The following is a 17,150-nucleotide window of genomic DNA, read 5'->3' as shown; positions in this document are numbered from 1 at the left end:
TTTATCTTATTTTATCTTATTTTTATCTTCTGTTTTATTTTAGTATTTTAAAAAACAACAATTTATGTGCCTTTTTATTGACATGCCTTTCTTTTATATATTGTCTGTTAATTCCTTCTTATGTCTTATGTAAAACAGTTTGAATTGCCTTGTTGTTAAGAGGTGCTTCAGTATACAAGTAAGCTTACGTTATATCCTGCCCTGCAAGAACACATAAATTCGAGTTGAAAATAAACAAAGTCTTGTGAAAATTGTGTTTTTTTGTGATTTTAAATTGTAGAATAACAGACCTCTAAAACATTCTTCACCTATTTATGTTTACTGAACTCTTTCAGAAAGTACTGAATGAACTGTTACCTGACAGAGGTCAAACATTTTCATAGGGATTTCTTTGCAAATAAAGATACCTATAATAATCAGAAATATATATCAATATCATCCACAAAACTGGTCCCAGTATTCCTCGGGGAGCTCACATCATTAAAAACTCCAGTGCACTCTAAATTAGCTGTTGAGTTTTGATCCCTGGATGGAGAGTGGTCTGAATTGGACAGTCCGGCTAATGTGAGGGAAGTTTTAGATTAATGAGGCTTCTGCCCTTTGAAGATATTGATCAAACCTAATCTGGCCAGGAACGATTTGCTCCCTTGCTGTAATATTAATAATGTATCAACATCATGAGCAAAACTGGTCCCAGTATCCCTTGGGGAGCTCGCAACATTAAAAACTCAAGCTAACGCACTCTAAATTAGCTGTTGAGTTTTAAGCTCTGTATGGATCTGCTGAAGTGGCTGTTGAGTCTGAGTAAAGAGGAGTCCGAATCGGACAGTTCTGTTAATGTGAAGGAAGTTTGAGATGAGGTTTCTGCCCTTTGAGGATATTGATCAAACCCAATCTGGCCAGGAACGATTTCCCATGCTTCTCTGCTGTAATATTAATAATGTATCAACATCATGAACAAAACTGGTCACCATATTCCTCGGGCCACCTACAGGGTAGAAAACTCAAACTCCAAGAAATGTGAGGCAAACTTAGAATTAGCTGCTGAGTTTTGATCTCTGTATGGATCAGCTGGAATGGCATTGGGTCTGAAATAGTGTCGTTAATGTGAGGGACACTTTTGATGAATGAGACTTCCTTTTGAGGCCACACTCCTTAAATTCTTTAAAATGTCAACTTCTTTTAGTTTAAACAAACAAATACCATGAATTATATAGATACATTATTAATACAGGGGAATAAAAACAAAATGTTTTTAAGGAGAAAAAACAGCTCATGTAATTTTGGAGTTACTGAATATCTTAGAAATACCACTACATCAATTCAAAAGGAGAAATGGGTTTTTAGCTGTTAGACACAAGGCTACCAAGTAGACAAAAACTTTTGCTAATGTCATATGTTCTGTTTTGATTTACAAACATTAGAAAACTCAACAGCTAATTTCTGTAGGAATGAGAAATAACACATTTAATGATGCAATAAATAAATCTGAAGATTTATTTATTTTCTGCAAATAATGTTTAATACGAAACAAAGCTACAACCTACAAACTACATTTGATTAGAATTATTATTTTCCACTGCATATTTGAGACAAATCCTTCTAAAGATGTTATAGGATTTGGTAAAAAAAAAAGACACATTTAACTTACTGAGGTGTAAAATAAATATTAAAGAAAAAAATGTTGAAGGGATGATTCATTGTTGTGCTCAGATAACATATTTATTATAATTACATCCATACCAAAACCAAGTAACAGGTATCAATATTAAGTATTAGTATAATCATTTGTTTGTGAAAATGTGCTAATTTCAGAGTCATTTTGTCATTCTGTTTTTTAACAAGAAGTGAACACTTCTGGGTAAGAAGGACATGTTTAGTGTATTTTAAAATTATAATTTAGAGAAAAACAATCTAAAAACTAATGTTAAGGCCACCAGGTCTAATTGTGTTCATTATAATTTATATAAATAAATATAATCAGTTTGTTTTTCCAAACAGAAAGCACTCTATTAATGAGACTCACAATTATTGATTAAACCACTCTGACCAGGAACAATTTCCCATGCTCCCCTGCTGTTCCCTTTGTCCTTTTCTAGTCAGTGACTAGATTAGCCAGAGGCTAGCACTCCAGATGCAGTTGTGTTGTTATCTTGGCTTATTTTATTACATAGTTGGGTTACTTTAGTTCGATGACAGAACGGTTTTAAAAAGATGCAGTTTGATAGCAGACGTCATTGGCTCTTTAGTTCTAAAATGATATTTTCTTCATATAGGTTAAATAATCTGCCACTGGGGTGAGATAATGTTCAAAGTCTATTCATTTCCCAAAACATTCTCAAATCAATCTTCCTTTTTATACATACATACATAGAAATCTGTCAGTATATGTCATATTCTGTCTTGTTTTAACATGATAAACACAAGTCTCAGTTTGACGCTCCAGGAGCTGCTTCCTCTCCCTGCAGTGGCTCCATCTCGGGCCCTCCTGCAGGCATCGTTAGCTAGACGATGATGGGAGCTACCTTGGCCATAATGGGAGGGTTGACTGACCCCTGACCCTGTATCGATCTGCTGGCTGTGTCCAGCTGGGCCTCCCCAAACCCAGTCAGCTGGAGAGGTGTTTAAAAGCTAACACCCCGGCTCCCATCCACTCTGCTACACAGTCATTAATTACATCATTTACCTGTGACAGTGACAAACATGCCTAGCCACGCCGCAGTTTATTAGGGTCACTGTATAAAGCCCAGGCCAAACCCAGATCAAAAGTGCGTGTTTGTATGTGTGTGTGTGTGTGTGTGTGTGTGCAATGGGGAGTGAAAGACCCCATCTCATACAGTATGGGATTATGAGTATAGATGCATGAGTGTGACTGCTTTGTCCTGGCCTGTCGCGCTCCTTAGTGGGAAAGTTTATTTTGATTTATTTGATATCTTGAAAGACAAAGATTGCCAATTTTCTTGTACAGACAGGAATATGAGTATAGATTCTAGAAACACAGGGGGGAAATATCACAAACAAAACCCTCAGCAAAGTCTATCATTGTAGTCCTTGTAAAACACCTCGTAAGCAATGGTATTTGACATGTTTTTGGATGAAATATAAAATCTTGCAGATTTAAGACCATTTTCTTTTTATGTCTTTTTACTTCCTATATTTTCTATACTTTCTATGTTCTTTGCTGACTCAGTTCTTGGCTGGTCTTTGTTGTCTTTGCTTCTCAGGAGCAGCTGGATGTTTGCGGCCCATTCATTCCTCTACTTTTGTGCTTTTGTTGCTGCCTTTGCATTGCCTCTTATTTCTGCAGGTGTGTCCAATTCTAGATCCACCTTAAAATCACCCCCTTTCCCTTGCCTTCACCCCTCTATCGTTTCACGTCTTTCAGCTTCCCCCTTCCTTTTCTCTTTAGCCCTCTACACAATAAAAGATCATTGGTTTCCTCTTGCCATACCTTTCCCACTACACACTGGTATTTCAATCTCGACTCAATCGAGAAGGCTGACCTGCAGACATAAAGAATTGGCTTTAAGGCTTTCGAAATGGAACTAAATCTGCTGCAGGTCACACTGGGGGAAAATAAGCGGCAAATGTAAGTAAGCATGAAATAGTTTTTCATAAATAATCCAAATGACAGCAGGCTTTCTAATGGTGCCAGGGGGCTGTAAAAGAATATGTTGCCAATTTCTCCCCTATTAAAGTGAAATAGAAAGCCAAATACACAACGGTGCTGACGGAAAAGTTGCATACCTGGGCCCGTTGGAGTGGAGATTGAGGACACAGTTGGGTGTTAGAGGGAGTTGTAGTTGGAGGTAAGGTGGCGGAGTGATTGCTAGCCTTAAAGTCAAGGTCTTTCCACTGTGGGAAAAAGAATGCTCCTCCTTCACTTCAAATCAATTGGTCAATAACTGCCCCCTTTTCGTGCGTGTGCACAGGTAGTCAGCTCTCATCTGTCCCTGTGCGATGTTGATTTGATTTGCACTTATGTTTTTACAAATAATCAATGCTCCATTTTGACTAATACAAGAACCTCTAACAGTATACGTTGTCAGAGAGGGAAAAAGGGGAGAAACATCAGAACAGAAAGAAGTATGAGCCATTAATGGGAATGTTATTGACAGAAAGGATAAATGCCAAGATGTAACTGTGCTTTGTGGTTTTTATTCTCAAAAAAACCCTAATGGTAACCAGTGGAGGAAGTATTTAGATCAGATATTGCAATACTACAATGTAAAAATACCGTTCTAAGTAAAAGTTTTGGCTTTACTTTAGTATAAAAAGTAAAATAATTCACTATAAAGTAAATATTCCCTGTGAGTATATATCATGTATAAGAGTATAAGTAAATGTACTTAGACTGTACTTGGAAAGCCGTTCGACTGAGTTTCTATAAAGCTGGCACATCCTATAAGGCTGGTGTGTACGTGAATGGGAAAAAATGGACAATCTGTATGGCATGCTATCTTTGTCGTAAAACATTTGATTGGGCTCTTAATCCAGCCATGTGAGGCTACTCTGTGTGTGTGTGTGTGTGAGAGAGAGAGAGGGAGAGAGAGGCCGATTTGAAGTCCCCTTGAGTCAGAATCTGTTATTTATTGCTATTAAATGGTTAATTTCCAGGGTGCCCTGAGGACTCCGGGGTGCATTAAGATGTGAGGAAGATAGAGTTGTCAAGGGTTGCTGTGAATGCTTGATGTATTAGGAGAGCAATTCTGAAAGATCTATTAGGAATTGGTGCTGGTTCCTTGTATGTTTCCAGTTTTTATTTAAACAGAAGGAAAATGATGATAGGATTCGACACGATTTTTATTTAATTTTATGTTAGAGGAGTATTTGATATAACCTCTGGGTTAAATATCTAGTGTCTATGTATATAGTCATATTTCTTCTCTATGGACAAAACTATCCAAACACCAAAGGCTTTATTTATCTACCTGCTAAAAATGAAAGGTTTGGACTCTGGTTAAGAGTAAGTCCTACAACAGAAGTGTTGTTTATTTCAGGTGTTAATCACTACTGGAAATATTAAGGATTTCACACAAATAACATGATATAAGTACATGTGTTTTTTGCAGAATAACATATTATATAAGTAACATGTAAGGATAATGCATACTAATCACGTGACCTTGCTTAAAGGAGTAAAGTTGCATGAGAAATGTGATTTATTCCTCACACTCAGCAAAGACCTTTTTTACTACTAAGTTGGTTCTTTAAGTGTAATTCTTTGATAAATACGGGCCCTGATTACACACCCATATGTTACTGCCTCCACTCTTCTGGGACGGCTTTCCACGAGATTTTGGAACCTGGCTGCAGGGATTTGCTCTCCTTCACCCGCAAGAGCATTAGCGAGGTTGGGCATTGATGCTGGGCAATAAGGTCTGGCTCGCAGTTGGCGTTCCAGTTCATCCCAAAAAGGCTGGATGGGGTCGAGGTCTGTGTTCCACACATCAAACTCTGAAGATCTTTTATTTTTTATGGACCTGGCTTTGTGCACAGGACATTTTCATGTTGAAACAGGAAAAGGCTTTCCCCAAACTGCTGCAACAAAGTTGGTTTATAATAAAAGACAGGACTATCTTTCTCTTATCTCACACTCACACTGTGTATGTATAAATTCATGTACACGTGTGTGTGTGTGTGTGTGTTTATGTGTGCAGGCCTCTCTTGTCTCTGCTCAAATTTCCTCTCATTAGGCAGTCCTGACAGCTGCTGGAAGAGGTAGAGGAGCAATACTAATCAGCTGACAGTAATAGCACTCTTTACCACCCCACGACACAAGAGAGGGAGAAAAGAGAGCAAACAAACACCAATTACTGTCTGTCACGAGGAGGGGGGCAATCATGTTTGGGCGCTCTTTGTGATCATGTGCTTCTTGCTACACTCACAGACCAAAGGAGAGGGTCAGCGGAGTTGTGTCCACAGGGAGGACACGAGTATTAGTGTCAAGTAGGAAAACACAATTTTTGTTCTCTGACCTGAAGAGGGAGACTTGTTGAGTTTAATAGACTTGTTCCTGTTTTGTGTTTGGGTATTTCCTCTGTTTTCCTCTTCAGTTTGGAGCATCCCTCACTCCATATGTCAGATAACTGCAGGTTTTCTACAAAGGAAAAGCAGAAACAAAGAGGCAGCTAAAGAGCTATTAGTTTGGATTGGTTAGTAATGGGCTTTTAGCCAATCTATTGATCCATCAGTAATCAATTTTGGCTCATCCTTAACCCATGGGCTGAATCTCAATCCATTTCCTGAAGTGTCTTAGACAATTCAAAATTGACCCCAGCCCTTCACATACTAAATTCTGACGAGAAGATCTGGTTCCTCTTTAATGTGGAGTTCTGTCACATTACATTGGAGCGCACACATCAGTCACATGTGTATGTTATGGGCTACTGGCTTCAGGAGCTGTCTGAGAGATTGAAGCTGAGGGGAGACTGTCTGGTGTCTCTGGCCTGTGGATGCACCCTGTCTGTGGTTCTGGTCTCACTCGAGTCGGTTCCTCTGGTCTAGGGTAACACTTTCTCATCCCTCTCAGGGCCACATCCTTGATACCAACAGCTCCTCAATTATGCAGTGACACAGAGAGATCAGCTGTCTCTGTGGATGTGGACAAGATAATATGGTGACACCAAGTGTGCATTACACTAGTTCTCTGGGTCAAGGCTCTGGGTTTGTAGCCAAGCTCTTTAGAGGACAGTAGAGCCAGTTAACCTTATTCGAATGTGTGTTTTTGAGCCTGGTATTTAGTGCCCACTATAGAAATTTCAAATCACTTTTTTTCAGTTCAGTTCAAAGATTTGATGTTACCATCTATGTAGTTCTTGTTTTCTTCTTCTTTTTTTTATAATATTAATATCTATGTTTTCTTCTTCATATATTCACTTGAATATAGGAATTGTTATGTTTTTGTTACCTTAGAATGACGTCACTGGTCGCCTTCCATGTTGAACTGCCATGTTTCTACAGTAGCCTAGAAGGGGCAAACAAACACTGCCACTGTAGTTTCTCCTTCACGCTTGGAAAGGGAGGGTGAAATGAGGGAGCTCTTCAGTGCAAGAACTGTTTCTTATGCTGCATTCATACATGCACATACAAAGTAGCAGGCAGTCCCTGGCCTCTCATAAATCTTTAGCTCTGATGTTGTGTTGCGATGAGCATGTAATTTACATACTCTGCTCCGGGTGGACAGTTGTTTTCTGACCGTACTACACATGAGGAAGTTGTTCATTTCCTGTTGAAAAACTCCATGTTTCTGTTTCATTAAACGAGTGCAATTTGCTCTCACCTGGTTGTTGCTCATATTGTATCAGAGGACATCTGCATAAATGTTAGCCTTTTGCAACTTTCCCCTGTGCCTTTGGAATTTCTGTAGCTCAGCGGGCAGTGCTGGTTTGTAATGCCAGGTCCCATTCCCAATGAATAGCAGACTTTGATGTACACAAGATTCCTCCCACAACATCTCCTAAAAGAGATTGTAGGCCTATTTTAAGGAATAGTACAACATCTTAAGAAAAATAGAGATTTAGTTCAAACTTCAAAAGTTAGATAAGAAGGTTGATACCACCCTTAATTCTGTATGATCGATATGTAGCTGGAGTCAGAAGCTGGTTAGCTTAGCTTAGCTTAGCTTAGCATAAAGACTGGAAATATGGTGAAACAGCTAAAGTAAAGTAAAAAAACTAGCACATATAAAGCTCACAATTAACAACGTATATCTTTGTTTAATCAATGGGGGGGATTATATGCCGGACTATTTCCCGTCCAGGACCAGTAACTTCCCGGAGTCTTAGAAATACTGGTAGCCAACAAATAATGCCCACCCATAAAATGTCAAATTGTTGTTTTTACATTGTTTTTTTTGTTGTTGTTGTTTTTCACCTTTGGACAGGGCCAGGCTAGCTATTTTCCCCTGTGTCTAGTCTTTATGCTAAGCTAAGCTAACCAACTGCTTGCTCAAGCTTAGCTTACATATTTACCATACAGTCATGAAAGTAGTATCAGTACTCTCATATTAACTGTCAGTAAAACAGAGAATACGTGTATTTATCAGAATGTCAAACTATTCATTCAATATTTTTTGCTGATGAGTTTACATGAATCAATGATGTGAGTAATAAGATATGAAACAAACAAGTTTATTTTTTAAAACTACATTCTTGGTTGAATGGGTCGCCTGGGTCACATTTAGATATTGTTAAGTGGCTTTGAATAGCTCCCTTGATTTCACAGTTCCAAATGACCCGCGATAATCAGGTCATTAAAATGAGCCCATTCTCCACATCTGACACACTTCCACTCCCGCCTCATCTGAATAACAAATCAGCTCTGGAGTGCTTTCTCAAACAGAAAGGAAAAAAAAGGAGAAAAGAGCGAAAAACGACTTTCTCTTTATTTTCAGGTTAACCTTATCTCTATATTCAGGAGTAAAGATGGTAAGTAAGCTAGAGGGGGGAAAAGGTCCTGTCAAAAGTGCCAGTGCCTGTGTGAAAGTACCCGGTTTTCTTAATTCATCCCTTAGGACCGGATAAGTCTATCAATCTGTTAAATTGGAAAGCCATTAGGTGCCCTGGTTTATGTGTTTCAAGCTGTTAACTAGAGGCTGATTGATTGTTGTTCCTTTGATGGGATATGCTGATCTAATCTCACTGTGTGCACGTTTGCAATAAATTACACAATTCATTTCCCCCATTTAGAGGGGGGAAAATCACACCTCCAGGCATGCCTACGCTCTGCAGGCAAAAGAGCAGGGAACCTATTTTATGGTGCCATTTAGCCAGCAAGCTTTCAGCGATCCCAGCCTTCTTTCCAACCCCCTCCCTCACCCTCTACCCCTCCAAAAAATCGAAGCATAATCAAGGTGTATGTTTAGAAAATTTATTGTTATAATTTTCCCCCATAATCTCTTCCATTTTCCTGGAGCCGAGCTGACATAGATCATCATCTAAAAAGAGAAAATGGATAGCAGTTTAAAATTTATCGGTCTTTGATTCTCAATTATACGTGTTTATGACTTCATCTGTCTTCAGTGACTTCAACCTTTTCCATTATGGTGGAATATTGTTTGTACGGAATCCATTAAATTCACAAGGCAGGACTCTAATGGTGGGGCCGCAGCGATTTGCAGAGGGAAAAGTTTTGAAAGGTTGGCTTTAGGAAAAGCGCGGCTGTTATGACACAAGAAATTGCTTTATTGATGGTCTGCTCTGCTGCCTGTGCATTTGGCCATTTGTTACCCGGCCCATATCTATATCTCAGGCTGACACTGATGAGAACTTTTCTGTTGGCCTCTCCAGATTATCGAGTTGTAATGACACATACAGGCAGGCTGGGTAAAAGCTGACGATCCAGGGCAGAGTTTTTGGTGGTACAGAGGGTGGATATTGAGGCCGGGTGCCTGGAGGGCTTGGACGTAGCTGCTCATAATAGAGAAAAAGGGCTACATCGCTCCTATGACTGTTTCCATCCAAACCTTACAGAGGTCATCATCTCTGCTGAGAAACAATAAAGGAAGAGGAGGAGTGATAAAATGTGGATAAAATGAGAGCTAGAGAGATAAAAGGGAGAATACACCTTCTATATGCCCATATCTACTCATAGGGTACATGCTAAGTGACATATTTTTTTAATTATTTCTAAAAGGAAGCGATCATACACTAAAGGAATATAACTTTTGTGACTACAGTACATTTGCCAGAACTGTCATTGCCCTCCTTAAATACAAATTGTTTCCTATTTACAAAGGAAGTAACGAGACTCCCTCTAGTCAAGTGGCCCGCTGAAGTGTTCCAACCTGGATGACATTGAGGTTCTTCGACTGGCTGGTGCAAGGGGCCGAGTAAAAGCTAATCAGGCTGTAATTCAAGATTCGCCTGGCCACTTACAATCAATACTTGCACAATCCCAATTAAAGCTTACCGGGTCAGCGGAGGGCCACCAATTCCCTTACAAGTTAAAAGCAATACTTAAATCTAAGCAATCTCTGTGTGGCCTTCATTGTTTTAATGGCTCATCCCAAAAGGAGTGTCCAGTTAAAAGTGTAAGAAGGACACAGGGCGGATAGGTTACAGTGACAAGTGCTGCTGTCTTTGTGAATGCAGTTTGACACAAAGATCTTGTTGTCCAACAGGATATTGTGCAAACTCACTGCTTCAGTTCCTCATACGAGATGAAAACAATATCTTTTGTGAAGTTATATGCGTAGGTAGTGTTTCATCAGCTGACATCCGTGTTTACCTAAGCCAGAGTTAGTTTGTACAATTACATTATGTTAAGTCTGTCATAACAGAGGCTTGTAATACAGCAGAATGTGATCAGTGTTATTCAAATAGGCTAAAATGTTTTTTTCTTTAGTTTCACTGATTCCTAAACACGTATACAGACTCATTACCTCAGAACAAATGGTCCAGTATTTCCATTTCATGCCACTTTATACTACTCCAATATATCTCAGAGGCAAATATTGCTCTTTTTCTACATTTATTTCACAGCTTTAGCTACTATTTATTTAACATTTATTTATTTATATTTTTGAACAGTAAATAAAATAGTCATAAAATGTTGACCTGCTATAACAATAAAATGCTGTGTACTCATTAATGCATCAGCAATAATAATCTAATCATATCATATATAATAACACCCACAGGGACCAATATTATGCATTAAGTACTTTTACATTTGATACTTTAAATACATTTTTCTAATAATATTTTGAATGATACTTAAACACATGTTTAAGTATCATTTTAAATGTGATATTATTAAATTTTTTGCAGTGCTAAAGGATCTGAATAATTCCTCCATCACTGACTACATTTGTCTGACAGTTTCAGCTACTAGTTACTTTGAAGATTAAGATTTTAAATTTTATATTTTACAGTTTATAAAACATGATGTATTTCTGTATATTACGCTACAAAACAGTTTAAAATGTTGTTAAAATTAGCTCCACCTCAACTAACTATAATAGTAAAATGCTTCTTTGAATGAATACTTCCCCCACCACTGCTCAGAACTCAAACTCTAATACCCACCTATTTTTCCCATTTTCCTTCCAGTTTTCTCCCTCTGAGGTTTTGCCGTTGCATCCATGTCTTTTATCACAATTTTGACCCACAGAAAGGAATTCTCACAAGATATCAAAACAAAAATCTATATTTAATATGGGAGCAATTACAAAGCGAAGTTGGCTGCACAGGGCCGTTGTCACCAGAGCGCGTGTTTTTCATCAAATGGGTCATTAGACGATGATGGATGTAAACCTATAAAGTATCTAAACTGGACCTTTTAACAAACCACGAGCAACACTATCATTTCTCTAATAGAACCTGCTGACCGTGTCATTCCCTCCTGCCATTTGTCATTTTTCCTTGTGAAATAATCAATATCTGGGCGCTTTGAAATAAATAATATAAAAGTCATGGTAACCTACCCGAGGAGCAACAAAAATAGACTTATGGAGCATTCAGAAGGCCTATATGGCTTCTGGGCAATGTCTGCTGCATGTTTCTAATCAATGCATAATATGAACTGTATTTTTTAAAGTACAGACTACAGGATCTTTGTACAGTTTTTTTTCAGAGTTGTTCTCTTTATCCCCAATTATGCACGTTGGACTGCCATTATAGTAGTAAAGCACTGTAGTAAAGTATTATTTGTGACGTAAATATTACTAGTCCTTTCAACAATTGATTTTTTCGACTATATTTTATCAATCAACAATCTGGGAATCTGGCCTTTTTGACCCAAGCCTACAAGAGTTACTTTTATTCGACTAGATTAGACTTCAAATAATAATAGATAAAAATAATGATATATGCACACTGAACAGCTCCCAAATTATATATTTATTAATTTCATGCAACATTTTGGTCACAGGCATCAGCTACAGATCAGGCATTAGCCTCTGTGTGTTTAATTTCTTCATCCTTCCATCTTTCTTTTTGAAATATTGTGACTTAAATAAATTGGTGCTGCTTCACTGACAAATATTCAGTCCTGTTTGTATATAACACCTTAAACACAACAATACCTCTGGGACCAAATCTGGGATTGTCATGCTTCGCCTTGGTGTCCAATAGTAAAAAAGGTATGAGATTTCCAAGTATCAGGATATTAACTAATCCAAATTCATTTTACTCTTTTTAAGATCACTGGTCCATGCACATTGTCCAGAAAAACATGGGTGAAATTGCAACCAGTAAGAGTTTCCAGGGGCTTTCTACTCTTCTTATCCAGTTTCTAATTGGCTGTCTATATTTACAACTATTGACTGATGCATATTGAAATAATATGAATTCTTTGGATTTTGCAATAATAGATGCTCCCAACCTAATATACACATTTTACACCTCAGTCTGAGGGTGCCATCAAATACCTGTGATGATAACCATGTAAGGAAAGGCGGTAATTACATCAGAGTAACAGGATATCTCCACTTGAGCAGCTCACTAAATGAATAACACGTGTTAATTACATGAACATGCCCGTGCGTGTAAGAACTCTACAAGATGATGAGTGGGGAAGCACCATGGCACCCAGTAAAAACTTTACCTTGTCACTGACACCCTTTATTATGGCTGCATATCGCATGGCTAATAAATGTAAAAAGATCATTCATGGCTGAAAGGAGTATCTCAGTTAGGTGTTTCATACGTGATCAAACTGTTACAGGACAAATATGCTGTCGAAGAAAACAGCTGTGTCACTGTTTGTGTTGGTCTCACACACTGCCTTGGATTATTTCCCTGGAAATTCATTCTAACACTAATCATGAGTAACTTTAACCAAAACCCTAATCTTTACTCTAAAATGTAGTGGCTTGTCTTATGTGGGGACCTGCTTTTTGCCCGCAACGTGGAGGTGAGTCCCCACAATGTGACAGTGTGATAAGATTTTTGTACCCACAACGTGATTAATGCAAACCTCAAAACACACACACACACACACACACACACTCCACATAGTCCACACACTTGCATTCCCTACTCTGGGCCCACAGAGGACGCTGTCTCCCCGTTCTTCTCCTACGCCAGCCTCGTACCAATGGACTGCTTTTTAACAAGTCAATTAATATCAATGAGTGAATATACATAGCACATTTACAAAGAGTGTAATCTGAGGGATGAATTAACCAAATCGATTAGGGAGGAATAAATGACTGTGCGACCCGCAGACATTGTGGAAGTGGCCCTTGCTGAAAATCAATGAATTAGAAATATGAATCTAATCGCCCGTTGGTGACACGCTGAGTAGCTGCAGCCTGATCTCAGGCCTCTCTCATATTATGTCTGAGAAGCAAAACTTTGGTGTTGGCATAGGGACCATACACTCGTATTTAATCTTGTTTTGTCAAATTAGGATGAACGATTTAAGGCGAGTGTGTGTTAATGTTTCTGCATGAGAAAGGTGGCGTTTTATTGATTGCGAGACTTTTGCACTACTACCTGGGCACCGTGTTGGTATTATTTCATGAGTTTATATGGCAGTGGGAATATTGTGCTGTTGGAAAGTTGCTAGATGGCTGGCTTGTTCATCTCACACGGGATTTATTCTAGACAATTTGCTTTATTTAATATAATTAGTTTGAACTGACTCACGAAAGCGTCATATTGAGGCCTTGGATAATGAAGGCAAGCAATATGATATATTATAATTAGTATTAGTATCATTATTATTATTATTCGACTATATTTCTTTTAAATACAAAGCTTCAGTTGATTCAGGTTAGAAGTTAAATACAGTCTAACATCTCCTACAAATCTACTCAGAAATAGCCGAATTTAAAATATCCACCAGACACCTGCAGCCTGAGTGGAAGCGGCTCAAAATGTATCACTAAATATAAAAACACCCTGGTTTATGGTTTATGGTTTATGAGGAACCTCGTGCAGTCGATCTGTGTCTGACTGTAATGTTAGTTGTGTGATGAGGCGCTTATCCCAAACCTTCCTCTTTGGCGCTAACAGCCCTGTGTTCATTTGCTGCCTAATTGGACTATATGAGACCAATAACAGGCGAGCACACACAGCCTGCAGCCAGAGCGCAAAGAGAGGGGAGGATGCTCTCTCTCTCTCTCTCCCTCCTCACCGCCTCTCCCTTAATCCCATTTGCCATTGTACATGCCCAATCGCCTATACTTTCCGCATTTAACTTGGATGACATTTTTATTTCATCATTAGCATCAGACGCCAGACTGACTGACACGGTGGACACAGTTTGCGATTTGACAGAAAGAGCCCGGAATGAGACATCTCCATGTTTATAAGTGTTTTTTTGTACCTCTCAAACATTTTATTTTATTATTTTTCTAGCCTAGAAGGACGTGCGTTTTGACGCGCAAAACCGAGTCTCCGCGTTTTAAAAAATCCCTGAGAAGAACAAAACCACGCAGCCAGGATATCGGCAGTCTGTAAGTCAGCCTTGCGTTTTTTTTTTCTGTCTATTTGAATTCCTGCTTCCGTGGTCCTCTGCGTCCAGACCACAGCCACAGCGATGCCAGAGACAACGCAAGAGACGTGCGCTTCGGCCAAGGACTCTCCTTTCTTCATTAAGAACCTGCTGAACTGTGATAGCAAACCGTCCAAACCAAAGCCCGTATTGGCTGCCACAAAGGCGGCCTTGGAGGGAGGATTTTCCCTTTCCCAGGTCGGGGAATTCAACTTTCCACGCTTTGACCTGCCCGCACAGAGGTTCAGTCTACCGGCTCACTACTTGGAGCGCACCTCGGCGTGGTGGTACCCCTACGCCCTCAGCTCATCCGCCCACCTACACAGAACCGAAGGTAAGACTGACAGAAAACAACAATAATTACAGGGTATCATGTATGAGCAAGCAATTGTCACTCTTTTGGCCTTTTAATTCCATTTTGATGTTGGAGTCCCCCCCCCCCTCTGAATTAATAAAACAGATAGGGCAAACTTCAAAAATAACAATCACAATATAGGACCATTCAGGTCCATGTCCCCTGTGAGTTTTGTGACACATAATAACATACAGCAACCAGTCATTGCGCTTCCTCCTCGGAAAGTTAACTGGATTTTGTGATAGGGGAATACAATGACATGCCTTGTCTTTACCACACCACAGAGTACATAGTGATTTGACGCCTTGTCCTCTATGAAGGCCTATTTTGTTATGCCACTACGCGGAAATAGATCAATAAAGTGACACACTGAGCATAAAATGAAGTAGACATCATCAAATCATCAGATGAGGGTGACGATGCGCAGCGTGCTTTTGATTTGTCTATTGGCGCTGACTACGAACATCTTACCCCAGAGGCTCGGTCACTGACAGCGTTTTTACCTGCCTGTTTCTGTGATTTATTCATGTGGGATTTAAAACACGCTGATATGAATGGCACTATCATGCGTTCATGCAAAGAAAGATAGGATTCAGAAGGCTTGTTCAATTAGAGTGAATGTGCAACCCTGATTTGTTCAAATAAAAGTAATAAAAAAACAGGCCTATATTTGGAACACTTTATTTCTTTATTCTATTCAAAGGTGAACTTTTTAGTAGGTTCAAAGAATAATTTTAATACATTTAACACGGTGTTGTCAGCCATGTGTAGCTCTAAAATGGTTTATGTTTATGTCACAAACCATATTTTTCTGGCACTATTTCTAACCTTTTTAGTTTTCCCAAGGCCCACGGGCTGCCCAGTATCAACAGGCTGTAATAAAATCCTAAACACATTTAACGTCAGGCCCCAGTGTTTATGACCACATCTCCCTGTGTCCCCATTTCAGTCACCGAGAAACCAGGAGCCAGAGACTCCTCTCCAACCTCGGGCACAGACAGAGACTCGCCGGACCTGGTGCTCAAATCGGAGCCAGACGCCAAAGACGACGACGAGGACGATGAGCACAACAACAAAAGCGGCGACGAGATCATTCTGGAGGAGAGCGACACGGAAGAAGCCAAAAAAGACGAACTGGAGGAGTGGAAGAAGAGGGACGACGACAAAAAGCCGTGCCGCAAGAAGAAGACGCGCACGGTTTTCTCACGGAGCCAGGTGTTCCAGCTGGAGTCCACCTTCGACATGAAGCGGTACCTGAGCAGCTCGGAGCGGGCCGGCCTGGCCGCGTCCCTCCACCTGACGGAGACGCAGGTGAAGATCTGGTTCCAGAACAGGAGGAACAAGTGGAAAAGGCAGCTGGCGGCGGAGCTAGAGGCCGCCAATCTGAGCCACGCCGCGGCGCAGAGGATAGTCCGGGTGCCCATCCTCTACCACGAGAGCTCGGCCTCGGAGAGCGGAGGCGCCGCTGCCAACGTGCCAACCAGCCAGCCGCTGCTCACCTTCCCGCACCCCGGCGTCTACTACTCCCATCCCATCGTCACATCCGTGCCGCTACTCAGACCGGTTTGAACAGAGCTGAGTGTTGCGGCACAAGTTGGTGTTTATTTTGCAAATCAACTCATCCGAAAAGTAAAAGAAACACTTAATATTTTTGTACAAGTGACTGAATGAAGAAACAAAACAACAAAAACAAAACAAAAAAAAAGAAAGAAAGAAAAGAGACACACTGTCAGGCCTACATGGACCTATTCTGGCAAATGTATTGTGTCATTTTCCATTAAGGGTGCCGTTTACTCATGATCCGACAATTCAAATCTCATGTTTTATATTATTATTATTATTATTATTATTATTATTATTATTATATGTAATTATCACCTCAGGAGTCCACCTGCTTACACTGCCTGATGAGTGTCTTTTATTTTTACACCATGACTTTTGCTGGACAGGCCAACTCTGTGTGATGTACAAAAAGAAACTTTACCTTGTTTACAAAAATTGGGCAGCCTAAAGGGCGCAGACCTGCTTATCATCTAACTTTAATCAATTATTCGATTTTTTTATTTACATTTCCACTACTGATTACCCGATGATGTGCAATACACTGACTGTGTGCTGTGAATGAATCAGTCCACGCTTTGGGAAACATGCGCGTTTTGTCATCTATTCACGGTGGAATATTCTACTGATGAGGCGTTGTTGTAGGCTAATTTCCCTTTTTATGTTTTATTTTTTTGCTTTTTAAAGCTTGACGCGGGACAATCAAGACACTCTCAACTGTAAAATACACATGTAGCTTTATGTTTAGTTTTAGTGCTTCTCACTCTTGTTCCCTCCACATGGACACGTC

At 39.7% G+C, this 17,150-nt stretch overlaps 1 protein-coding gene across 1 annotated transcript; it reads left to right on the top strand.

Moving 5' to 3' along the window:
- The first annotated feature begins 14,219 nt into the window (after positions 1–14,219).
- hmx3a (H6 family homeobox 3a) lies at positions 14,220–17,143 on the top strand. The gene is made up of 2 exons (XM_035663684.1): positions 14,220–14,779; positions 15,750–17,143. The coding sequence occupies exons 1-2, from the start codon at positions 14,491–14,493 to the stop codon at positions 16,367–16,369; spliced, it is 909 nt and encodes a 302-aa protein (XP_035519577.1). The 5' UTR covers positions 14,220–14,490; the 3' UTR covers positions 16,370–17,143.
- Positions 17,144–17,150: the final 7 nt, after the last annotated feature.

The sequence above is a fragment of the Morone saxatilis genome, unplaced genomic scaffold (assembly GCF_004916995.1).
Source record: "Morone saxatilis isolate NCDOM2014 unplaced genomic scaffold, NCSU_SB_2.0 Contig19, whole genome shotgun sequence".
NCBI classification, from domain to species: Eukaryota; Metazoa; Chordata; class Actinopteri; family Moronidae; genus Morone; species Morone saxatilis.
The sequence above is the reverse complement of the archived record's forward strand: the minus strand, read 5'-3'. Positions and strand labels throughout refer to the sequence as shown.

Bases quoted from the DNA above. Each gene is read 5' to 3' on its own strand.
- hmx3a (XM_035663684.1), top strand. From the start codon at position 14,491: ATGCCAGAGACAACGCAAGAGACGTGCGCTTCGGCCAAGGACTCTCCT. The intron at 14,780-15,749 runs GTAAGACTGACA...TCCCCATTTCAG, and splicing joins CCACCTACACAGAACCGAAG to TCACCGAGAAACCAGGAGCC.